The 25,113-nt window shown below is 40.5% G+C and overlaps 1 protein-coding gene across 1 annotated transcript in view; it reads left to right on the top strand.

Moving 5' to 3' along the window:
• LOC133149981 (cilia- and flagella-associated protein 47-like) overlaps nt 1–22,110 on the top strand; it is a 28,565-nt gene extending 6,455 nt beyond the window's left edge. The window contains exons 18-65 of the mRNA XM_061272229.1: nt 252–374; nt 448–579; nt 653–730; nt 1,157–1,304; nt 1,389–1,468; nt 1,937–2,117; nt 2,356–2,375; nt 2,688–2,911; nt 2,988–3,188; nt 4,018–4,129; nt 4,208–4,308; nt 4,833–4,933; nt 5,256–5,475; nt 5,541–5,612; nt 5,716–5,853; nt 6,175–6,256; nt 6,386–6,481; nt 6,606–6,792; nt 6,900–6,997; nt 7,122–7,238; nt 7,829–7,963; nt 8,712–8,824; nt 9,225–9,375; nt 10,750–10,838; nt 10,915–11,001; nt 11,132–11,342; nt 11,688–11,790; nt 12,478–12,707; nt 12,877–13,012; nt 13,135–13,262; nt 13,728–13,793; nt 13,893–14,036; nt 14,378–14,551; nt 14,673–14,784; nt 14,871–14,924; nt 15,074–15,171; nt 15,273–15,448; nt 15,775–15,882; nt 16,260–16,371; nt 16,495–16,599; nt 16,731–16,887; nt 17,042–17,125; nt 17,707–17,833; nt 18,320–18,498; nt 19,311–19,470; nt 20,830–20,991; nt 21,449–21,617; nt 21,693–22,110. Of these exons, the coding sequence (XP_061128213.1) occupies nt 252–374; nt 448–579; nt 653–730; nt 1,157–1,304; nt 1,389–1,468; nt 1,937–2,117; nt 2,356–2,375; nt 2,688–2,911; nt 2,988–3,188; nt 4,018–4,129; nt 4,208–4,308; nt 4,833–4,933; nt 5,256–5,475; nt 5,541–5,612; nt 5,716–5,853; nt 6,175–6,256; nt 6,386–6,481; nt 6,606–6,792; nt 6,900–6,997; nt 7,122–7,238; nt 7,829–7,963; nt 8,712–8,824; nt 9,225–9,375; nt 10,750–10,838; nt 10,915–11,001; nt 11,132–11,342; nt 11,688–11,790; nt 12,478–12,707; nt 12,877–13,012; nt 13,135–13,262; nt 13,728–13,793; nt 13,893–14,036; nt 14,378–14,551; nt 14,673–14,784; nt 14,871–14,924; nt 15,074–15,171; nt 15,273–15,448; nt 15,775–15,882; nt 16,260–16,371; nt 16,495–16,599; nt 16,731–16,887; nt 17,042–17,125; nt 17,707–17,833; nt 18,320–18,498; nt 19,311–19,470; nt 20,830–20,991; nt 21,449–21,617; nt 21,693–21,872 (6,261 nt within the window). The 3' untranslated portion in view covers nt 21,873–22,110. The remainder of the gene's footprint in view (nt 1–251; nt 375–447; nt 580–652; nt 731–1,156; nt 1,305–1,388; nt 1,469–1,936; nt 2,118–2,355; nt 2,376–2,687; nt 2,912–2,987; nt 3,189–4,017; nt 4,130–4,207; nt 4,309–4,832; nt 4,934–5,255; nt 5,476–5,540; nt 5,613–5,715; nt 5,854–6,174; nt 6,257–6,385; nt 6,482–6,605; nt 6,793–6,899; nt 6,998–7,121; nt 7,239–7,828; nt 7,964–8,711; nt 8,825–9,224; nt 9,376–10,749; nt 10,839–10,914; nt 11,002–11,131; nt 11,343–11,687; nt 11,791–12,477; nt 12,708–12,876; nt 13,013–13,134; nt 13,263–13,727; nt 13,794–13,892; nt 14,037–14,377; nt 14,552–14,672; nt 14,785–14,870; nt 14,925–15,073; nt 15,172–15,272; nt 15,449–15,774; nt 15,883–16,259; nt 16,372–16,494; nt 16,600–16,730; nt 16,888–17,041; nt 17,126–17,706; nt 17,834–18,319; nt 18,499–19,310; nt 19,471–20,829; nt 20,992–21,448; nt 21,618–21,692) is intronic.
• Nucleotides 22,111–25,113: the final 3,003 nt, after the last annotated feature.

Below are 25,113 nucleotides of genomic sequence, written 5' to 3'. Positions count from 1 at the left end.
GGGGGAATGATTTTTGGAATTACTGAATGCTTAAATGCTCCAACATCTATTTCTTGAAGAAAATAATTTGATTCTTATTATTCACATGATTTCACAGTAATCAAAACGGTTTAATTCTTTACATTGAATTTAATTATGTTGCTACTCCACACAATATGTGACATCATCCAGATTGGGATGCTACGTTTTGTCAAATGAGAAAAAAAAAACAGAGTTGGCAGGGCTCTCTTTCACTGTTTGTGTCCTTTCAGCTTGGCTCCACTTGCATCCGACTAGCAGAGAACAGGTTGATGTTTGAGTCTGTGCCTCTCAACATGCCCTCAGTCAGAACGATGATCGTACACAATAATGGCCACAACCACGCCTATTATCGAGTAAGGCCATTGTCGTAGGTCTCGGCTCAAGTTCTCATCCACATTGAGACAGCAAAAGATCTGTCTGCTATAGGTGCTTGATGTGTGCCCTCTGCCGTGCTTGGTGGTCATCCCGTGCGAGGGAGTGGTGCCCAGCCGAGGGAAGGCTGTCTTAAAGATCCACTTCCACCCTGACTCCGTCATCAGATTTGAAACCAGAGTTTCCGTAAGAAAAGTCCGAGTAGTAACTGAGACAAAACTGATATTTTTCTCAAAGTAAATAAGTGTGCTTATTACAGATAGCTGTGAAGAACACGAAGCCCATTGAGGTGCGAGTCGGTGGGTCCGTGGAGCCTCCTAATGTTGACATCAGTGTGGTGAGTGTGTTGACTAGTGAAAAGATCATCATGTTTTTACTGTCTTTGGGTTTTTTTTTTCTTGAGGATCTGGCTGGGCTTTTCGTGATGTGTTATAGTTTTTCGATTCTTTGGGTTGTGTGTCAGATAAAACCAGAGGCGAGTATTGTTTTGGTCAAGCGGTGTCTAAACTTTTTCCTTTGAGGGCTTAATATATAAAACAACTCTGCAAGGGTTAGATCACATGACATTCTTCACTCTGAATTGAAAAAAAAAATCCATTATGTAGTAGCTCAGGGATGGGACACTGGGGACCACACTCACAGAATTTCTTCTTTCTAGGCATTAAAGCCTTGATCATTAATAGATGAATCGACTTGCATGGTACGGTGCTCCTATATGTCTTGAATAATGTGTCGTCTGGTTGACTCACTACTTTCTATCTAGTCCCTCTTCCATTTCTACGGTGTCCATACTGGTTCTGAGAGAGCGGTACCTTTTGAAGTGATCAATCACTCAGCAGCTACAGCTCGGCTCACCTTCAACCTGTCACAATATCCAGACTTCTCTCTACAGGTTCCTCAGCCTGCTTCACGTATGCTAGCAGCCACACTTAATTATTATGTAATTTTTGCAACTACATTTTTTAAATTCAATCTTTTATTGAAATATTTAGAAGAGAATTATTCAGTTGTGAGGGTACTGGAGGCACGGGGACGCCAGACAGTCAAGTGCTATCTTGTCTTCTCCCCAACCCAGGTAAGAAGCTCACAAACCGTGGAGCACAGTGGTGCCTTGAGATATAAGGGACTAGCCATCATTCGGTTACAGGCAGTTTGGCAGAGAATTAGCTCCTCTTTTGTGTGTTTCGGTTCAAGGATTTTAGTGCTCACTGAGCCTGCAGATATGATCTTTAAAATGTCGGCCTTTATTCAAATATCCAGGATTTTTTTTTTTTTTTTTTTTAATGGTGTACCACATGACTGGACAAGTAGCCACAAGGTAGCGCAAATCTCCTGGATGGTTCCATACATAGCAGCTGTCCCATATTATTAAACAAACACTAACTTTTACCATTAGAAAAAAAAAATGGTGATACGTACGGGCGATTTAAATGGCGAACGTGGTTATGCAGAATATTCAACATGCATCCTATCTCAAGGCACCACTGTATACCGTATGTTAAATACTTTTAATCAACAACTGTAATTAAATGTCTGTTTGCAGTCAGCTGACTATGACTTTGAACTGCCGTTGATGGTTAACGGAATGAGATGGCCTGTTCCTTCTCCACCACCTTCCCTGACGTCCGGCTCACCCCATTTTTCATCTAGCAGCAAGTGTGTTATGAAAGTGATTCCCTGGTCTATCAACATGGCAATGCAACAACCACGCATACAAGCCACAGGTGGGCTCCCTCATGCAGTGATGATGATGGTGATGCCTTCACATGCAATCATCTAATGAAGAGCCTTTCTTAAAACAGTTTTGTGTGCTCCGATCGAAATGTCTCCGTTGAGTCTACAGTTCAATGTGGAAGCTTTTACACAACCTTCACAGTCCTATTTAAAGGTATTTTTTTCTTTTTTCCAACTAGTTTCATTGCTCTCAAGAAGGTAGCATTTTCATTTCCAATCTTTCCTCAGGGGGCATTCATATGCTGAAGGTGATTTTGTAAAAACAATAATGCAGAATCTGCTAATCCAAATTTGGATTGTTCGGCTGTAGCCTTGGTCTGCATTTTTGAGTACCAGTGTACTGCAGCTTTGTTGTATCCATCGATAGATGTCACGGCCGTACATGAAACCTTATGTAACACTGGACATCAAAAGACTCAGTAGCTCATTCAACTAGCCTTCACCTCAAATGTGTGAAGGACAGGTCCCGTCTCTCTCGGTGTCAGACACTACACAACCAACACTCCTCTCATCGTTTATTATGGTTCTTCATTATCATGACTTTCTTATTTCACCCTCAGACAGTGGAGCTCAAAGCAGCATGCGAGCAGAGCGTCTATTGGCGCAGTACCCGAAAGGAAAGCGTGCACTGGCGGTTCAGGCGTAGCGACACAACACCGCCAGAGGGTAGAGGAGAGGGCGAGCTACATTTGTCTGTGTCTCCATCATCTGGTTGTCTGGGGCCTGGTCAGTCCATCTGCTTGGCAATCGGGATCACGCCACAGGCGTTCAGAACATGTGAGAAATGACAGGAACCGCACATTCATCTCTAACGGTCATCCTGTTCTCAATTTTCATTCATTTCTCGTCCCGGTAGACACGGTGACCAGACTTTCCCTCTCACTTTACCTGGGAGAGAAAGAAGGGGGCAAGATGGGGCATCCATTCAAAAAGCTTCCTATCACTGTGATCCACCAAGTTCCCAGTATAACCATCACCCCCCCTTATTTGTTCCTGACCCCAGTACCCTTGGAAAGCAGCATATCAGCCAAACTTACCCTGGTTGCTTCAGAATACATCAGGTGGGTTCACAATTAGAGATAAGACATGTACAGAGGTAGATGAACACTTTTTTTATTTTTATTTATAAATTGTTACATACACCTAAAAACTAAAGTATACCCACCCCGGTTCAATTGCCATTTTTTTGTGACATCAAGAATGGCACCTAGATAAATATTTTCAAAGTAGCTTAGGTAAACTAAAGAAATAATGTGGTAGCTGTGGCTCATCCGAATTAATTATTCACATTCTAAATCATGTTAAATGAAAGTCATTTCATACCTGCCACCGTTTTAAGTCGGCTGAACATCGGCACAGATGGCACGGGGGTGGGCAACGTCTGGACAGGCTTGGAGCCTGCATAGCGTATGTTGTCAAATCAAATTAAGTTATATAGACAATTTATATCGACAATTATTCTGGACATCCCCTGATCTTAACTCCCAGGAGGGCAAGGAAAAACTCACAGACTCCCATGTTCCTGTGCTCATGTTCCAGCAAAAGTGTGGGAATTTGTAACTGTGACAGAATTTTAATGAACCCTCTTCCTTACATCGCACCCCACACACACCCACACACATAGAATTTCAAAGCATGAACCATTCTTTATACTTAAGCAAACGTAGTACTGTTTTTTTAAAACTAGCAAAAGTCAGTCAGGCAAAAAAAATAAAAAAGGCAAGAACCTGCCAGTCCAAGATGTAGCCCAAACTGAACTTGAATTCGCTCCAGCTGACCTGCGAACCTAATGAGGATAAGCACGATAGAAAATGGATGAAAACGTTTTTTTGACATGTTCAGTGCAACGTTACTTTCCACTAACGCAGACTTTCAATATCTTCTCTGCAGTGGAACCACTTTAACAGCTGAGATAGATGAGGTGGATCTGGAGGACGGAACTAAGGTGCAGCCATTCTGTATCTCCTTCCCAGAAGGTAACATCATCCCCCTCCAAGACCAGGTAGGGTTTTGACTGATCAGATTTACACTATTTTGCTTGCACTCTTGAAATAATCAACCCGTCACTCATCCATACCAGGCAGCAAGTGTGAACTCACTGACCTGTCGAGTGTCTTTTTTTTCTGCGGTGACTCTGTCCATTCGCACAAGCATTACCTTCACTGACCACCTAAACAACAGGTAACTACATCCTGGTACGGTATCTTGAAAAGTGAAAATACCTTTCACAGTCTTGTAAATATATTTTTACAACGGACATTATTGAAAACAATTACACATTATATAAGGAAGGAAGAAAGGGAGGAATTGTGCGGCTCCCATTTCCACCATGTTGTCCAATAAAAAGATGATAAAATCTGTTCAAAAATGCGGGATGTACTTATGTGAGATACTGTTTGTATCATATCAAGTTATTATACAAATAACTCCATACAGCTGGTAATTTCCATAACCATATCAAAAATAACCATGACCATGACCAATTTAGATTGGTGATTGGAATTTGGTAAATTCAAAGAAACACTATTTGTTAACTTTCATCAAGTATTTGCAAACATAGGAGAGACCACAATTTATCTCCACAACAACAGAAATAATATTCTCCTGAATCCAAGTAGCGGTGAAATGATTTTGGAGCTGTTATTTTGTGGTCAGTTGACAAGGTATTTATTTGTCTTTGTTTGAATGGAATGTGTATGTTGCAGATTCAAGGTCAGGTTATGTGCCACAAGTGACAATTGTTTGTTGACTGTGTGGCCCCAAATGGCTCTTCAACGCTCCAGGCAACAAATAGTTCTCAGGGCTGGTACTGTATCACAGACACACTCACACAAATACAAACGCACGCATCCGCATTTACGAGTGGGTGCCACCTGCGTCTTCTCAGGCAAGCTATTCACTTTTTCTCTATTTGGGTTATTGCCATTTAGGGGCAGCAGTTCTTGAAACCATCACACATCACACACCAAGTCTTGGATCTGACCCAACGTCATCGTCCTCCTTGTTTGACGCCATCAGCTCAATATCCAAAACCTCATCAGCAGGTTATAAAAAGCCCCTGGTTAATTGATAAATGTAATGTTGTGGTGTTGTTGATTGTCCAACTCAGCCAAAATATTCTCGTTTAGACTCCTTTGAACAAAGCGACAGTGGGAGTCAGAGCAGCAGCCAAAGTTTACCGAACACAGAGACCCCGCAGTCTGACATCGCTGTGCCACTGTTCCCTGCTGCAACATCAACGGAGGGCCAATATTTCCAGCATGTTTTACTCGCATTGGAGAGGTGGTTTAGCTTCTTTGGCTGGGTGACTGGGCCACACCCCATCACGATACCAGTCACACTCAGAAGGTTTGTTAGATACACCCATACATATAGTTGTGTTTGTCAGTTAAATACCTTGTTTGCTTCTTTAGAATTGTGTCAGAAGATGAAGTCAATAATCCTGACGGCCAGACACAGGGAGTCAGCCAAAAAAAAGACCCCAGGTATGATACATTGGCATAAATCATAAAAAAGCACCTTATGCTTGGTTGTGGATTTAAAACTTGTATGTTTTGTAATATATATATTTTTTATTTAATTATCTAGGTCTGCAGTGGAGATGATTCATCATCTGGCGGGCAGACAGATTCCCAACATTTCTCACTGTCAGACATTTTCCACAGATTTGCACCAGCGCACTCTGCAGCTGCTCCAACAACATGAGGCCATTTTTGCTTTTCTCAGGTAAGCTCATGTTGCAACACTAGTTAACATACCTGTTGAGCATCTTCACACAAGTTGGGGGTAAAACTTCATTCAATTCAGCCAATCATATAGCGTGACGTCATTAACAGGCGCTGGCCCCCAAGCGGATCAGACAGCCCGAGTGCATGTGGTACATACAACAGTATTAGGGTTAATCTTAACCGTTACTCGAGATAGTTTGGTGAAGGTGACTCTACATTTTCTCTTTGTTCCAAAACTAAAATGCAACATGAATGAATTTTTAGCTGAAGTGATTTGTTTTGGAAGCTTTTTGGCCACAATGTTTAATTCTGTGCTCAGAGTACAAGGAGCTTGTTTGAGTCACATCCAAGCTGAATACCTACTGGATGTGCTGGAGTTCAAACACTGGTGCACCTTACAGGTATATTGTACGCACCCTCACTCAACTATTGGCTTCAACAGTACAATAAAAAAATTAACCAAAACAAATCATTAAAAGCCCCATATTGATATGATATTCATACATAATATATGCCTGTGTGTGTTTTAGACTGAGAAGAAACAGCCAGGTGTGGACTATAACACTGTTGACTATGAGTCTCTGAGCAAACGATGCTGGACCGATTTTCTCCTGCAAATATACAAGGTGGTAATGTTTTTCATTTGCGTTCCATTTTGTTGGGTTGTCAAATATTTCCAATCGTAACATTTAGGTACATAAGTTACTCAAAGGAGTGATTGCGGTTTTGTGCATGAACCATGTCACCCAGGTCTTGGTGTTGCGCCGCGTGTCAGAGTGCCGTCCCAACCTAACTAATGAGCAAAATCAGGAAGATGAAGGCGGAATCCTCAGCATCCACTCACTGCCCAGTAACCTCTACTCTCGCCACGAGCTCCTGGTTCTCTCATGGCTTAATTCAAACTATCGTCACATGAGGGACATAGTGTGGACTTCAGGTAGTACGAGCATTTCTAATCTTGCTCATTAAACCACGTCCTTGTGGATTGATGGCATCTTTTCCCCAGATGTGTTTTATTGATTGGTGAGTTCCTTTCGATGTCAGGTACTGTCCCGCCAGTACGCTGGATTGTCAATTTTGACTTGGACTTAATGGACGGACTGGTACTTGCTGCGTTGCTGGCTGCCTATTGCCCATACCTGGTCAGTAAGTGTTGGTGTACAATTTTTTCCAAGGCGAGAATGCCTTCATGAACAAATTTATCAAAGGTTTATGTCACTGCTGCCCCAAATTAAAAGCACGGTCAATTTTTCTTGATGTATTGAGGTCTCCAGCCACTTTCAGAGGATGTACATCACAAATCCCAGCATGGGGCAGATTCTGCATAACAACATCATTATTGTCCAGGCCTTAACCATGCTTTCTCTCAACATGGATCTGCAGGTACCATTCCGTAACCGTGGCCATTTTGCTTTAATGCCTTCAATTACTGCTTGATTACAAGGGGTTACTTTATTTAAGGAATGTCAGCTTGATGATATGTGATTATCTAGATAGCATAACTTGAGCTAAAACAACAATTAATCATGCACCATATTAATTCTTGATTTTACGTGTTTGATATTTTCCCCACTCTTGTGTAATTCTGCTGATAGGCAAATTAATGTGTGTTCCACCAATAACACAATTTTAAGACTGGCTGTATAAAGTCTACGTGCTGCTGTTCAAATGCCAAGTGTTGTGATATTAAAAATGAGGCCAAGATAAATCAATTTAGTATTAATTTGACATGTGCAAATTAATTGAGAAGACAATTTTCTCTCATGCAATTGGGAGATATTAGTTGTCTTTTATTCTTATTGGGCTTCTGTCATTGTACAGAAATTAGCTTGGTCCCCAATTTATAAGCATTGAAAGCATTTATTCTTATTTTTTTATATCGCACAAACCTGGCATTTGAAGAAGTGTATGCAGAATCTTGATATTCTTTGCGACCCAAGTATAATATGTTATGAGTGACTTTGTGCATGCAGCCCACAGACTTGTCAGATCCCAACCCGGTGCAAATGCTGATGCTGTGTGTTCATTTGTATGAGAGGCTGCCTCAGTACCAGCCTGTAAACACCATTACTCTCTCTGGAAAACTGCACAGAACTTTGAGCAAGCAGGTAACACACAATAATATTATACAGTCACGCCTACTATTATTGCGCAATAATGCAAATGGCTTGCTTGAGGCTACAAAAGTGTAGCTGCTATGGAACATAAACATCAGGGATATAAATTGATTTACATGCTTAGGAGGGAAACGAAGAAGAAACTTCAGATGGAATATAAAGCATGGTCAAGTTACAGTTACGATGAACCTGTGTAGTTTTGCCTGAAAAAATGGAGAAATAAAGGATATGTATAAATTAGTTTCCATTTCCTGGAACTAAGCTCCAGGGCTTGAATCTTGAAAAATATTAATTTCCAATAATTACAGCAAATATCCAGAGTAAATCTTTGGGTCATTGGACAAATTAAGAAAACTAAATACTGTGCATCTTATGACAATATTTTCTCTTTCTTTATTGAAGCAGAAACTCATCATAGATTCCCTTGCAAAAGAAAAATCAAACATTTTACAACCAATACATTTTCAGAATGAGAAAAAACGTATCTACTAGAACACGCCAAAGATTTCGATGTAGATGTTTTAATGCTTGTTAAATTTTAAACATTTCCCGATATAGACTGAACAGGATTCCAAACATAAAAATACTTAACAAAATAGAGGTTGTCCAAGATCTATGGAATATTGCTTCATTAGTAAATAAGTGGCTAGATGAAGTTTATTAAAAAATTTTCTTGTTTTTTTTTTCCTCTTGCAGCATTATACAGACTGTTTGCATGCGTCTGGTTTGTGTATTACAGGTGCATTTGAAAAACCCATCAACTTCACCGGTCAAATACCGAACCATCATTCTCGGACAAGATGCCAGCCTGTTCTCCCTGCCCGATGGCTCTGCTGTCACCATTCCTCCAAAGTAAATGAGAACTCCAAATAGCACAAACCAATGATTGGTTGTAGCTCAAAACAATATTGATCTGACATTTTAAATTGTAAACTTTTGTGTGTGATATCCCAATAACAGTCGTGGAAATGATTAGACATCTTCTGTTTTTGTTTGTTTCCCTAAATAGTCGATGCAATTTAAAAATAACACTTCTCAATGGCAAAAGTTTAAACAGAAATGGCTTCATGTGTCCTTAAATGTATTTTTAATTAAAAAAAAAAAAGCCAGATCAGGATTTTGAGATATTTCCATTCTGGGATTTTATATTTGACCTATAAAAGCTTTTGATATCTGGATTTAATATTTAAGGACAAAATCATTCCTTTAAAGCAGAGGGTGTGTTATCTAAGACTGTCTGTTGTTTTGACAGCGCCAGCACTGATTTGACGGTGCAGTACTCCTGTTCATTCCTGCAGCCTAAGGAAGCCGTCCTACTGCTCATCTCTAGTTCAACATCTGGTCTGCATGGCGTCACTTTGACGTTCAAAATCAACACGTGTGTTAGTCAGATCACACCCACAGTGAGTCTCTCAGCTTTGACAGCGTTATTATACTGGAGCTTTATCGATAAATTCAATAATCAGTATTTCTCAAATTGGGGTCCCCAGACCCATGGGGGGGTGTGCACTGGAGCTTGGGGGTTACCAGTGCGCTAATAAAACAAATGCTAAACCAATCACTCCTCCCTAAATTAGTTTTGATCAACAAGTCTTGGCATAATTGCGACATGTACACATATATAAAAGACAGCACTGCTTGAATAATGTTTTTAAAGAGGAAGTCAATCCCCGTATGTTCTGTGCAGCTCAACTAGTCAAAATGGATTTGTTCTGATTGCGAATCCACCTATTTTTATTCATCTCAGGGGGCAGCCATTTTGCCATTTGCTGTTGACTGTGTGACATGACAATTGCCAGGTCTCAGGTTCCAACAAATCACCAGCTAGGACTGGTTGCGACCTAAGACTTGGCAACTGTGATGTTATTTTGAGTCAAAGCAAGTGGCAAAATGGCTACCCCTCGAGGTGGATAAAAAAACGGTCAATTTTGCTGCTTAACTCATATTCTACAAAAACAATATCAATCAGAATGAATCTAAACTAGTGGGGGCACATACAACGTATTGTAAAAAAAAAAAAAAAGAGTTGTGACTTCCTCTTTAGCAGTGCTTCTCAATTATTTTCTGTTACGCCCCCCCCTGGCAAGAAGAAAACTATTCGCGCCCCCCCTCCCCACCGTGACTATCCTAACTTGTCTTGTAAGTCGTAAAATGTTGCTTGTCGCAAACGTGACAGAAGTAACAATGAGAGCGCCACTGCCCCCTGCTGTAGTAAACGCGCAATTACACTTTATTCTAGTACTGCCAAAAAAAGCCTGTTCCCCAGGGTCACACGCGCCCCCCCAGGAATAGCACCGCGCCCCCCAAGGGGGGCGCGCCCCACTATTTGAGAAGCACTGCTCTTTAGGAACATATAGGGTATATATGTATGTGTATGTATATTTTTAAAGAATAGTCAGTGCTTTGTCCAAAATAAAATGTGTAATATAATGGGAATAACATTGTACTGTTGAAATTCGTTGTTAAAATGTGTTTTTCTTCCCCTGTTAAACCTTTATATATTACATCTAGATCTTTGAATCAAACAACTTTAAAAGGATCACGATTTGTCCCAACAAAATACATCCTTTTTTCATTTTCATAACATGTAAGGCATGCAAACAACTTAAGAACCCGTGCTCTATTCAAACAATTTTTTCGAGGATTTCTGGTGGATGAATTCAGAATTCACTTGGTAACAACGCATTCATATTGTTCCTTTCATGGTATTTATCAACTACGTAACACAGCACAAGAGATTATTGCGACTTACTTGAAGTATCCACCTTTCTTCTCAGGAAAGTGTCAAGTGCAAGACTCCTTGCTATCTTCTAAAACTGATTAAACTTCCAATAATAAACACATTTAATACGGAAACTCAATTCAAGTAAGTGACTGGATTTGTGGAAGCAATCTGGCTTTCTGCTAATTGTTGACACAATTGAGACTGTCTGCTTATTTAGGGTGATGCTGATAGAGTCGACAGTTAACCCGTTGGAATCAGAAAAGGAAACCACAAGTCTCATACAGCAGGCATCCTTCAAAGTCAAGTAACGCCAGCCCAGCATTTGTGCACACATGTGCTTCTGTCTTCTGTACGGATGAAACCCACTTCCGTTTGACTTTGTTTCAGGAATGAGAAGAACCCTTCACAGAGGAGCTGTCATGAAGACATGGCAGGAAAGGGCTTGGATGGCAGTTTACCGGTGCACAATTGCGTGCGAGTGTGATGCATGTTTGTGTGTCTTCTGCAGACGGTGATGGCAGCGAGTTCATCAGCACAGTGAGCAGTGTTAGTCTGAAGTCCGGCCAGTCTGACATACTCAACCTCCACTTCCTTCCCTTCTCTCCAGGAGCCAAGTATTGCGTTGTGTTGCTTATTTGTCCCCAGGTCAGGGTTGTATGCATTTGTGTGTCTGTCTATATCGACGCGGGGCTCCTATTTTAACAAAACTAGATTGGTGTTTTAGTGTTTATTCTTACCACTGTTGTGCTTAAAAAACATTGGATTTGAGTAATTTAAAAAAAGTATCATTGTCATCATGATTGAATAAAATCCAAATGATTACAATTGTATGTCACTGTATGCAAATGAGTTCAATCCCCGCAAAGGCATTAGCTATGGAAAATAATTGTCTTAATGAAATCTCAAAGCTCTGATTGAGCTCACAGAAAGTTCATACTGTCAAGTGCAGACAGGAAAATGTATTCACAACAAGTGGATGTGTTTCTCCAGGTCGGTGATATGGTCTACCTGGTGAAGGCAACTGCAGACTTGCCTCTACCTTCCCCTCTCAGAGTTAGGCACAGTTCAAACATATTCACCATCCCTGGGAACTGCGGTAAGTGATCGACAGAAAACCTCTGGCGAGCCAAATGAGAAGCCTCAAGGAGAACTTCTATGCTTGTGTGTACATTTTTGAAATGCAGGCATCCTGGTTTTTTTTTCTGTGTATGGTGACAATGCAACATTATGCAGAATGGGCAGATCACATTACACCCGCACAATCTAGAAATTATCTCCCACTATTTAAGACTGAGTACATCTGGCCTAAACACTACAAATATCAGATAATCTTTCATTTTTTGGCCCAGTGCAAGTCTAGCGCAAAGAGCAGTCTGACTGCAAATGGGTGGAGTTTTCTATTTTCATAGACAAGCACAGGTAGAAAGGGACGTTTGCGCCGCTGTGGGAGTGAACACAGCCAACTTGTTTCCCAAACAATTGAAGCGGCTTCTCTCATTCCTTTTCAATTCAGCACAGGTGAGGTGCGCGGTCCACATTGCGGAACCACTTACAGGTGGAAGGTCAGCATGGTGTAGCGTGGTCAGCCAAATGCCCAATCACAGTAAAGTAGACTTGCCCTGAAACAAAAAAACAAGATGCGGCAGTTTTTACGCAGTGTGCACGTTCGAAAATAGAGCCCAATTTGTTTGTTGCAGTGAAGTACCTCTGCACTGGATCATTCTGCTAGCTCTTCTATTCTTGCAGTCAGAAAATCTCATCAGTGTATTTCCCTCACCAGTGGGCTCGAGTGGCTTTGTGTCAGCCCTGCGCCTGCGCTGCACCGTCGGAAAGACGTGCGAGGAGCACATCCGCCTACCCCTGATCAATTCGTCCTGGGAAAACGCCCTATCCATGTGGGCGCAACACAGAATGACTGCCATTGAACTCCAGAGACGAATGCTGACTTTCACTTTGCATAGCAGCAGTGTGAGGGCAAGCATGGCAGCATGCATGCTTTCTAAAAAGCAGGTACACACATATTCTATTCACCCTTGAGCAGTGGGGACTTTAAAATCCGCCCAAGCAAATTGCAATGATAGAAACAATTACTAGATCAACACAATGCAATGCAAAAGGGCATGTGATCACTCTCAACTACCCACTTGCCTGATTGACCTGACGTCTTCCCTTCCAATAGAGCCAAATGAAAGACGTTGATTACAAAAACGGGGTAGTGTACAGCATGGAGGCTTCATTGCCTCGATACTTTACTGTACCCAGCAGTGTTACGATGCCCATAAAGAAAGAGACCAACATATGGAGGAATCCTACAGGTACACACATGGCACATATGAATTGTATTGTGAACTTTGTTAAAGCCAACGATACTATGCAGTTGTTATTTTACACACCCGTTTTCCCTTCAGTTGAACGATGTCATTGTTTGTCCATCTAGATGACGATTGTGTGGAGATCCCCTTGCGGTTCAAGGCGGACACAGTAGGACAGTTCTCATGTCAGATCATTCTGAAGTCCTGCTTTGACACCAGAGTCTACTTGATGGAGGCGCTGGTCACCTCGCCGGTAGATATGGACTTAATCAGGAGCTTTTCCAAATGTGTAAAAAGTAGCCACGTTGCTGGTGGTAAAGTCTGATTTGTAAATTGAGGAGCCGAACAAAATGACCTTAGAAATGGCCTTGGCCATGTCACCTTGGCAACGAGTGAGCGATGTTTCCTTTTATTAAAAGCAGTTCAGCATCAAAATGAAGAAACTGACATTTTCATGTTAAACTATACAGTATGACCGAGCTCCGTCATGAATAGTGAAAAAAAATGATGCATCGCCAAAATAATTAGAATTGATGCATGAAACCACAATCATACTCCCAAAACTGTAGAGTGTCATTTCAGACTCATTTCACATGACCATTTACAATAAACGGTTGATGAGTTTATGAATCGTGATGCACAAACATATGAGCGATTACCGGATTTTGATGGCGGTACTTTAATGTTAATCACAATTTTATAATATTTGTTAACTCAGAGAGGATCTGTTCATTTGGACTTCAGTTCGCCTGCACAGCATCCAGTCACACAAGATATCCCTCTGGTGAGTTGTTAATCTAACAACCCACATTTCTCTGCGATGCTCATGTTTAATTTGAAAAAGTGAAAGAGAACGTGTATCATGGTTTCCCATTTCTTGTAGCAAAATGAGACCCACCAAGATTGGACCTTGAAGGCTGAGTTGTGTGGTGAAGGCTTCTTTGGCCCCAAGGTTTTGATTGTACCAGCCGGAACAAGAGCTTGTTACCCTCTCACTTTTCATCCAACGACACAATGCGTTGTCATGGTTTGTTTTACCTTCCTCTTTTGTGTACTTCAATTCTTGAATTATGTCCTCTTTACACCATTTTATATGCTTTCATATTCATTGATGGACTGAAAGGTTGCCTGTGTCAATATGTGCCCTCTGATGGGGAGGTAACCAGTCTAAGGTCCCGGGAAATGCCTTGGGAAATGATCAGATTTCATCAAATTGATCTGAAAATGATGATTTTTATTCATATATTAAACAGGTCTAGATTCAACACTTCAGTAAATCTGTGCATAAAGAGAGATACTATTTTTCCCAGTAGTTCTTTGAATTGACAAAATGGATAAAAGAGATCATCCTAATTTGTACTCTTATAGGGGAAGCTGTCTTTGCATAACAGCCTCAACGGGGTGGATCATGTCTTCACTATTCGAGGAGTGGGTGAGCGCCCCCTGCCTGTGGAGTACCTTGTACTACGATGTCCTGTGGGCAAGACCACTCACAGACAGCTGAGTGTCCCCAACTACAGTCGGAACGCAGTCTTGCTTCAGGTTGGTCAATTAAACCCATGCAGCAGATTGTGAAATAGGGGAGCCTCATTCATTTGTGAACCCGTGTGTGTGTTTGTGTGTGTGTGTGTGTGTGTGTGCGCGCGTGTGTGTTTGTGTATAGGTGGTGACAGACCTATCTATTATCAGTGGCAATTCATCCCTAAAAGTTCCACCTGGTCAAAGCACTCTGTACACCTTAGCTGTGTCGCCACGGAAACGAGGAGAGTTATCAGGTGATGTTTACTTCCATTGCTACTTTTGAATAGAATTTGATTCAAGGAAATTAAAGAGGCAAAGAATGTTAAAATGTTTCCCACAGGTTATGTATCATTTGTTGAGATTGATCAGCCGGATGTGGGAAATGCTAACAAAGGTAATTTTTTTGTAAATTGATGAGCCGCTAAATCCTTTTTTGTTGCAGGGGAATTTAGAACATGTTCTAATTTTCCTCGCGACAAATGTTGGCACCTCTACTTCAGTGCAAAGTGTGATTTCTTTGCCACTTGTGCAATTCCCTTTCAGTGAATACCGTTGGGCACTATGAGGTGTTCTACACTCTTGAAATAACTTGTGAACCAGAGGCACCAGTGAACACCTTTAATGTTCAGTGCACTGTTCAAGTAAGCTCAACATACTCACTGCCTTTCTTTCCTGTCTGACATCTGAGTATTGAAATTGATGCAAATCCTGAATATCTCTTTGCCATGTTAACGCTCTCCAGAGCTCCGTCGCCATAGAGATCCCTGTCAGTAACCCGGGAGAAGAGCTCCTCATGCTCAACGTGGACCTGGGAGGAGATGATTTGTGTGGAGCGGACTGGGTTTTCATCCCCCCACAAGAAACGCTGACCTACAAAGTCACATTTTCTCCAGTAAAAGTTGGGAAGACCAGAGGCAGGTTTGGAGTTTCACTTTTGGATTTTCATACCTCTGCTCAAAGTATTTGTGGTCTCTGTAGAAGCATCAGCAATTTATTAACATGGCCTAGGTGGTAGACAGCTCTCAACTTGAAGGGTGTTTGGCGCATTTCTTTTGTAATAAATGAATGCCATGCAAGTTTAAATGTCATTATCTTTGTTATAGGCTGTAAAGTGTTTTTTTTTTTTTGTTTTTTTTATGAGCGTGGTCACAGAACATGTCATGGTAAATTTATATCACTTGTAATATTTTCCAGAACAGTATAGTCATTATCACTTTTTTGTTTGTATGTTTGTTCTGTCCCAGCGTGGTGTTCCAGTCTGAACCAGTCGGAGAGTTTTGGTATCAGTTGGAGCTTTATGCTATTCCCTCTGCTGTTGTGACACTACCACAAGCTAGCTGTCCATTGGGAAAGTAGGTAGCAGCACAAAAAGCCACAACCACACTGCAGTTATTGCATAATATGCAAAAATATTCACCATAGATCTAGAAATGCTGAGGGTCTTTCAAGCTATTGTTTTATTTTTCAATTTTCAACACCAGCACTTTCAAATTCTAAAAGGGAATTTGTTCAGGTCATTTACGGTAGAGTTTTACCAATTTCAAATAATTATTGCTGTCAAAACGCTGTCATGGCGTTAAACATTAAACTTCCCACCAAGGGTTCAGATTGCTTGATTTCCTATTCTACTCGATTAGACTTGATCATATTTTGCTATGGTGTGTTTCTTTTATCATTTTGACTGGGAATTTTGAATGGAATTGTATTTTCTCTATAATGTATATTTTAGGTGGACTCGCCAGTTCATTGCGGTGGTCAACCCAACAGCAGATACAATCAAGGTGAACGTGACCAACACTAACCCTCGGAACTACACGCTGGAACTGGGCTCGGAGAGCACTGTTAGTCTTTTTTTGTTTTGTTTCCTTTCTTCTACTGAACTCTGTGTCTACTCCTCACAGTTCTCGACTACTGTTTTTATTTTGTTTTCCATGTAATCTATCATGTGTGTGTATGTGTTTCAGCTTACTGTAGAGCCCCACTCTGCCAGCCAACTTGGGGTCCTCTTCACTCCATCATCTCTTGGAGAGTGTAACCACGGAGGAAAGATCACTTTCACATGCCCTCAGGTGTTTAGACTCATACAGAAAACAAACAACTGAAAATTTGCACAATATTTTAATGCATTTAGCCTTTTTTAATTTTGTTTAGGCAGTTGCTCTTTTTCCGACATTATTTTTTGCCCTCTTTCACACGGTAGTTGCAGCAATGGTGTGTGTTGTTGTTTGGCTGGGGTCTCGAACCCAGACGAGAGGAACCTCTGAGCATCTCTTCTACAGTCGGCGCCAGCGAGTCTTTAACCGTTCGCTTCACAAATCCCACCGAGCATCCAGCCACAGTTGGAATCACACTTACAGGTCACATGAGAAATGTTGTTCTTTCACATGCACCCACTTAAACACGCGCTTATGTGCATGTATACACGTATACGCACACACACACAAAGACACACACACAAGATATATATTACTTCATCACTTCATCCCTTGTTTTTATTTGTATGTGTAACAGATAAAGATCCAAGTGCTGCCCCTGACTTTGTTCCTGTGACTCCTGACAAGAATGTGTTCTCGCTATCTCTGAGTCAAGTGGAAGGTTTGTTTACTTATTCCATTTGACTAAAGAACAGATTCTCTTTTCAAACAAGCACTCTGAGAATGCAAAAAAAATAATCCTTTACCGATTGAATGGCTACAGCAAGTCAGAATTTCCATTAGAAATGCAAGCCTTGGCGTTTCTACATACATAAGTGTATATCCCAGCAAATTTGTCAGAAACTCCTGAGCTTCCTTTCAGCATAAATATTTTCTGTGGCAGTGAGATATGAATCGTGACTTTTTTGACAGTTGGAGCCAACATTTGGCAAATTTGACTTGCAGGCAAACTTGAGATACCATTGCTGGATGGTTGCAGTGAACTCAACGCACCACTCATTCGAGCAGCTCATGAGCAAATCCTTTAAGCAAGCATCCTTGGATTTTTTAAATAATTATACGAGGCTTTGCATGAGATATCTATTTAGCTCAGCGCTAACAAACAATGCAAAATACCATAGACAGGGTTGTTGAGTTGCTTCTGAAATTTTGCTGGCTATTTGTCTTTAATGCTTGCGATAAATTGGTGTGGTTAATATTGGAAGTTGGAAAAAGTGTTTGCTCTGGATTTTTTTGTCGCAGGTATACAGATTAGTGAGGGGGGAGGTTTGGATGTGCCGGTTGTGTTTGCACCCAAGTCTATGGACCCGCAGCAGGCCTGGTTGTGCATCTCTATGACGCCCCTCAACAACGTTACGAGCGGAAAAAGGTGTGTAGTATTTCCATTCTGACAGAATTCTACTTTGGATGCAACTTGTAACGTAAATTGTAAAATTGTCCAACTCGATAAGGCACAACGTGTGATGACATTGGGGCAAATAATTTTCCAGAATAAATTAATGCCATGACATAATTTACACATCCTTGCTGTCATATCTCTATTTCCTATTCTTTTATTTATTTTTTTACTGAACATCAATTAAAAACTGCACTACCATTAGGAACAATGAATAACAATGGTGGCCTTAAAATGGAAATGTCGCATGTTTGTTTCTGAAATAAAATCATTATTTCATAGGCCTTACTTGGTTTTGCAAGGTCAGGAAATACAAAAGTAGTAGCTTTGACTCTTTTTTTTTTTTAATCTTAATGGCGCTTGTCGGCTTTTTACGCCCAAACTCCTCTTAATATGTTCACTTGCTACTAATGACAAATAGCGAAGCGTTAAGCATGCTCCACACTCATAATTAAACAGGGCAAGGAGGAAGCTGTCGACCATCTGTTGGATCTACCCTCTCTGTGGGATTCCCGTGAAAGCGCCTGTTGATTACTCACCACTCTGCGTGCTCCAGTGTGAAGTGGGCTGCCAGCTGGAAAAGAGGCTTGATGTCCAGCTCACTGGATTAGTGTCAAATGCTCCAAGTGGACATGAAGGTGTGGCTCTCAAGCATCTGTATCTTTTTTCCATGACCGACTGTCAACACTGGAGTAAAATTTGTTTTTGTTTGACTTGGACCTGACGTTGACTTTCAAATAAGGGGAGGGATGTCTCTCCGGAACATGCAAATGTTAATTGTCAAGGTCACAGCAATGTCTAATAGGCAGAAAATAATGCTGATTGTTGAGCACTGATGATCAAAAGAAAAATTTCAATATATTGCATCAGATAGTGTGTTTTCTTAAAGTCCCCGACGGAGGCTTTACAGGGCTGGAATTATTGCGTCAACAAATCTTCAAAAGCTATGGTGAAAAGTGACATTCTGGCCACATTATAGTCTGGTTTCTCTCAAAGGGCTGTAAAACCCATTAAAAGTTTAGGTACTCTATCATGTCATTATATATAAACAACAAATTAGTGGATGTATCCACGAGGTGGCATAATGATTTTGAAAACACAAGTCTAGATAATAGTGTTCCGCTATTAAAGTTAGGGAAAAAAAATGCTTGCAATAGCTGAGTTATTATTCATTACATGTGACAAAGTGAAATGTGGTGCAAATTTTAATTAGAATCCTGGAAGTTGATGCATGTGATTTACTTTTGTGGGCCACAAAAAAAATACGTGGGTCAGATTGGGCCCCTGGACCTTGAGTTTGACACCCGTTTTTACAAGATCCCAAGTGAAATTACTAATTTGTATTCCTGAGCAATTTAACATCTTGATATGCTGTTTTTAACATGTCCATATTTTGCATCTCCATCCTTCTGCTGGTCAGAAGAACTCAATATTTTTTTTACTTTTCCAGTTTCCGATGTGGTTGTGGAAGACTTCCAATGTGAGGTGTGTTTTGAAAGTGAAACCGTGGACTGCCTGACCGCTTCTATCGAAGCTGGGAAGAGGGACCCCGAGACCGGCGTTGTAACGCTCACCATCAATCTGCTCCACAGTCCGGTCGAGCAATGCAGGTGCTGGCACAAATATCACCAGCGAATGCTTTACGCACAATTACAGGAGGCAACTATGCGCCCATTTGACTGATACAGACACACACAAACATTCAGTCTCATACTATATCCTCACAGCTTGAAACGTAAACGCTTATTTTCATATTAATCAACGCCTTCAATATGTGATGAAAGATGGCAGATTTGGCTCCCACCCCCCTCTGTGAAGAAGTAAATACGAAGCCATAAAAAGATTGTCAGAATCCAGACACACAGCAGGAGGGAGAGCGTTCAATCAGTTTGTCCTCGTGCTTTGTCAATAACAGATGACACGTTGCATAAACACTACATTATTTGTTTTTTGCCTCATCTGTCTCGTCTGCATTCATTTTGGGCCTTTTCGCTGTACTCTGCTTCTTCTTACTGAGGAAGATGTCAATGTTGGGGTGATTGAAGACTCTCTTGATAGCAATTACTCCAAGCATCATAAGACTTCATTAATGACTTTGAAAATCATTCAACTCATTTGATGGAAGACACTTTTATCAGCAAAATAAGCAGTGTTCATTAGTTCTATTCAGTGAGCCAAGCAATGCGCTTTAGCTTCTCCCATCATGTTGTCATCCTAACGTTCTGATACGCATTATTATTGTGTCACCTCAACTCAGTTTTATTGATAGAGGACTTTAAAAAAAAAAAAAAAAACTGAGGCAAAGTCCTTGACATGAACAAAATTTAGCAAATTGCACATTTTCATCACTACACTTTAAAATCATTCAATACCATTTGACAGCATTTCATATTTTTCAACATCATCATTCAATATCATTTTATTGATAATCCATTCAGCATTCCAGCTTTCACATGAGATTTCTTCAGAAGAGAGAATGTGGAAGAAGCCGACCCCACACACAAACTACTTGCATTTTTCTTCGCCCATCTTTTCAATCTTGAAAACACAACCTTCAAATTCCACCACAGTTTTGAAGATTTTCACGAACCAGCTGGAATCCGTTCTGTGCATACTAGATTCACCTGTGTAATGACAACATTTAAAGCAAACGATGTCTACAACTGTGAACCCTTGAAGCATTTCACTGCAAATAGCACAATTACTGTCACAAATGCCCAATTCGTGTTTGCCTGGAACATTGCATTTGGCTTCCTGTTGAGGGAGTTCATTCATCATGCTCTGTCTTAATCTGCAGCCGCATTAATGTGCCTGGCGGAGTCGATACCTTGCCAGGGTTAGCACGCTGTGAGAAAATGATATGGGGGTGCACCACAGCCCCCACATACACACACACACCAGCATCCTACAATTTCTAACAATCGTGATGCAAGATGTACATATTTACGTGTGTATGTATGTGTGTACAGGTTCTCAGCTATTCTAGTGGTGCGACATGCGTCCGGACAAATATGGAAGTTTTCCCTCGATGTCATGGCCACAGAGCCCCAGGTTGATGATGTCATGGACACAGATGTAACGGAGTTTGGTCAAACATCCGCGCTGGGCTTCTACTTGACCAGCACCACTCGGTGTGTATGTTTGCTCTCTTGCATGTACTGTAGGTTGAAAGCAAATGTTTGCTGTCTCGATTGCAGTTTTTTCAAATTAAGACTTGTTTTCTATTAATTGTGGAAGTGATGTAGAAGTTAATTCGTTGTTGATAATTATTGTGAGAAATAAATGACATGATCGGTGTCATTGGTGAATGTCATCAATTACTTAAAAGGTCATTTGGGCAAATTTGTTATTTCAGAGGTGTGTATCAAATTGGTAGCCTTGGTAACCAAAAGGTTGGTGATGCCTTATACTAGGAACCAAATACTGCAGTACATATTTTCCCTCAAAAGCCATTCCACGGTTAAAAATTAAGATCATCAATGTGGCCCAGCTAATCATGGAAGAATAAATATGCTTAGTTACTGGGTTAACATTCTGGTCACCTTATCTGTCCTTCTGTCTAATTTCAATGAATATTCAAATTGTCAGGAGGCCGGAGCCCTTTACTGCAACGTTCCTGCAAGGCAGCAGCAGTGAGTTTGCTGTAACTCCAACCTCTGGAATGTTGCCGCCTGTTGATTCCAGCGGTGCCCTCATCAATGTGTTTTTCACCCCCGCCATCAAAAATAAGTGGCACAACGCAAGACTTACCATCCAGGTACTTCAATGTAGAATTTACACCACACTGTATATGAAAGTTGCATGATAAACAGCTGACCAATCATTACTACAGGCAACGGACATGCTGTGGAAGTATGACATCAGAGGTGTGACGCCTCCTCTGATTGAAACGTCACCTATCAACGCGGTTCCGGTGCCTAGACCCACCAGAGAACAGCATCCCAACTTTGTAACAAGGAACCTTCGTATTCCGGCCCTGGCAAAGTCATCACCGCTGAAATTTTGTAAATAACTCTTCACCTTTTTTGTCATTACATGAGGTGTCAAACATGATTAAATAGCACAGGTTTAGTTCATGTTAACAAGTTTACACAGTTCTCTGAATTTGCCTCATCCCCAACAGAGGTACAAATCAGCTTGAGGAGGAGAGTGGGCTTAATTAGTACTTTTATTTATAGAAATGATAAGTGGCCATTAGTTTAAAGTGTTTAAATGTGCTACTTTTTCCATTTTTGTGCTTAAATAATAATAACAAGTTTTAATTGTAATCAGTAATATTGAAGATGAATCTTTTTCCTGATTTTTTTGCACCCACTGGAGGCCTAGGTTCCCTCAACGTTTGTCTGGATTGATTACGTTAAGAGGTTTAACCCGTTCACCTGATGAATCTGGGTGTGAGAAATTACAACTAATACAAGCTACAAAAACTTGCATTGGGTGTATAGTCCTATCAACTGTGTTTTCAGGCGATTAATTTATTACACTTTGGTTCCGGGTCAATTTTAACAATATTATAGACATGGAGAAAATTAGTTCTTAAGGTAATTCAATTTTAAAGTGTGATACAGTTTTCTTGAGTTCTAAATGCCTATTAAGGTTTCGTGCCACAGTGTTCACTCTGCATTAAAACACAAACTTCTTGTTATTGATGTGATGATTTTACAGGTCTGGCTCACTTGACATCTAAATTTGCTCTGATAGCCTCTCATCTATGAGTTTGAGACCCCTGCTTTTTGTGGCTTGCCGCAAATTGTTGTTCCCATTCATTTCTGATAAAGCCCCACAAAATAATGAAGACACAAAAGTTGAAGCGCAAAGTGGTGAGGGATAACTGTACATCTTTCCTGAATTCTTGTGATTATGTTTTTTTTTGTTATGACTACTTCAATTTAACATGCCTTAAAATGAATCCCTTTTATTAAGATTGCAGAGGTTTTACAGTCAACTTTGATGAGCAGGAAATCAAAGAAATGGCCATGATCTACTAGTTACTGCCTCGGTGCAAATTAAATGTTACATCTTTTATTCCTTCTTTGTTAGATAATAACATTGTTCTAAATCACATTATAAATTACGTCCCTTAAAATGAGAGCTTTTAAATCATATCTGAAAACTTGCTTTCCATAAAATAAATCACTTTAGTTGAGTGAGTGTGTGTGTAAGGGGGGTTCTTGTAGTATACTTTGTAATGTGACACCAAAGGTTGAAGATAAAAATTGTGATGCAATAGACGTGCCTATACTGGTTTGACCTCAGGTATCTTGTGTCCTCAAAAATGTGTGATGTTCCACAAGGCTTTATTATCAGTGATAGAAAACTGAAAAGTTTCCTCTTCTGCTCGACATCACTAACAACAACAACTCCAATCAACTTGTTGGGTCGTGTTGAAAACTATATACATTTTGGAAAATCTACTTTTAATTGCTTGTGCAACTCCCCGCCATCTTTAAAAGAAATTTACAAATATGTATATAGTCTCCTCCAAAATTCTATTGTTGTATACCGAAGACATTAATGGGTTTCAGATCAAAAGATGGATGTGAGACAAAAGTTTGGGAGTACAGCTTTTATTTCATGGTATTTAAATCTAGATATGGTAAACAACTCTGGGTCAAAGCCACCCACTTTTCATGGAAGCAAAAGTATTGGAATGAGACTAATGATTGTTTGTTGCCTTTTAGACTGATTCCCTAAATGTTTGATCGTGTTTGTTTTTAGCTTTACCTGTGAAAACGGCATTTACTGTTTAGTAAACACAAACATCAAAAAGTTGTCTATGGGAGAAAAACAAACTTTTTGAAGCTGAGAGAAGAGGCAAAATCAATCAAAGCTGTTGCACAAACATTGGCCGTACCCAATACAACAATTTGGAATGTAAAGAAAAACAAACTACTGCTGTACTGAGCAACAGACATCAAATGGGTTTTGGTACTTTTGCTCACATGAAAAGTTCAACCAAAATGTGTTCTGTTTTGAGTTGCCTAACACATCTAGATTGAAATGCCATCAAATAAAAGCCGGACTTTGGTCCTCTATTCATCTTTTGATCTGGAACCTAATGTCTCCAGTATACAACAAAAACAAAGGATTGACCTTGGTGTTCCGATAATTTTTGGACAGGCCTGTATGCACATACAGAGTACGCCAGACCATGAAATGATGTAACTACAGGTGGCGTGTAAACAGTGTGTGTGTGCGTGCGTGTGTGTGCGTGCGTGTGTGTGCGAGAGAGAGAGAGAGAGAGAGAGAGAGAGAGAGAGAGAGAGAGAGAGAGAGAGAGAGAGAGAGAGAGAGAGAGAGAGAGAGAGAGAGAGAGAGAGAGAGAGAGAGAGAGAGAGAGAGAGAGAGAGAGAGAGAGAGAGAGAGAGAGAGAGAGAGAGAGAGAGAGAGAGAGAGAGAGAGAGAGAGAGAGAGAGAGAGAGAGAGAGAGAGAGAGAGAGAGAGAGAGAGAGAGAGAGAGAGAGAGAGAGAAAAGAGAAAGAGAAAGAGAAAGAGAAAGAGAAAGAGAGAGAGAGAGCTAGGTTGACAGTGAGCGATGATAGCTGATTATTATTTCGGTTCATTAGCATATTTCATATCCTGCTGCTAGAATTCTAGCTCTTTATCAGACAACTTATGCATACACACACATGCAAATCTGTTAAGTCATCATAACGATCGTCCTTGACATACACACACAAGTGCAATGAAGCATGCCTGAACCTTTTTTTTTTTGTACACGAGAGAAGAGCTGAGAAGAGATGAAAGCCTTGTGTATGCATAATACAGTATGTGCATATGCAAGTGCGGTTGGAAATTGATTTAAAAAACAATTTAATATCTGTTAATTCAGCACAGCATGTTGTAGCGATTCAAAAAATACCACATAATTGGAACTTTAAAATTAAAGTACAAAATGAGTTATTTCAAGTCACCTGCATTGCCTTGCTTTTGTTTCTTTGGGTTGATGTTTTGCCATATCTCGATTGGATCGGGATTTTATTGTCCTATTTTCTTATTGTACTCCAGGAAACAGAACAGCCATTAATTGCTTACGGCTTATCTGTTGCTATGGCAACACACCTGCTAAAAAAGAGGTACTGGGTTGACTTGGTTGTGTATTGCCTTGGTTTGTCAGCAAGTACTCAAGATGCATGCTGGAATCCTTGTTCTGGCATGCGCCTTTGACTTGTTCACCCCATTACCACCTAGCAGTTGACATTTCTCTCGATAGTGTTCTTTTTCTGTCTGCCGTACCTCAGCATAACATTCCT

This window comes from Syngnathus typhle, linkage group LG2, assembly GCF_033458585.1.
Source record: "Syngnathus typhle isolate RoL2023-S1 ecotype Sweden linkage group LG2, RoL_Styp_1.0, whole genome shotgun sequence".
Lineage (NCBI taxonomy): Eukaryota > Metazoa > Chordata > Actinopteri > Syngnathiformes > Syngnathidae > Syngnathus > Syngnathus typhle.
This window is presented reverse-complemented; position numbering and strand designations above follow the sequence as displayed.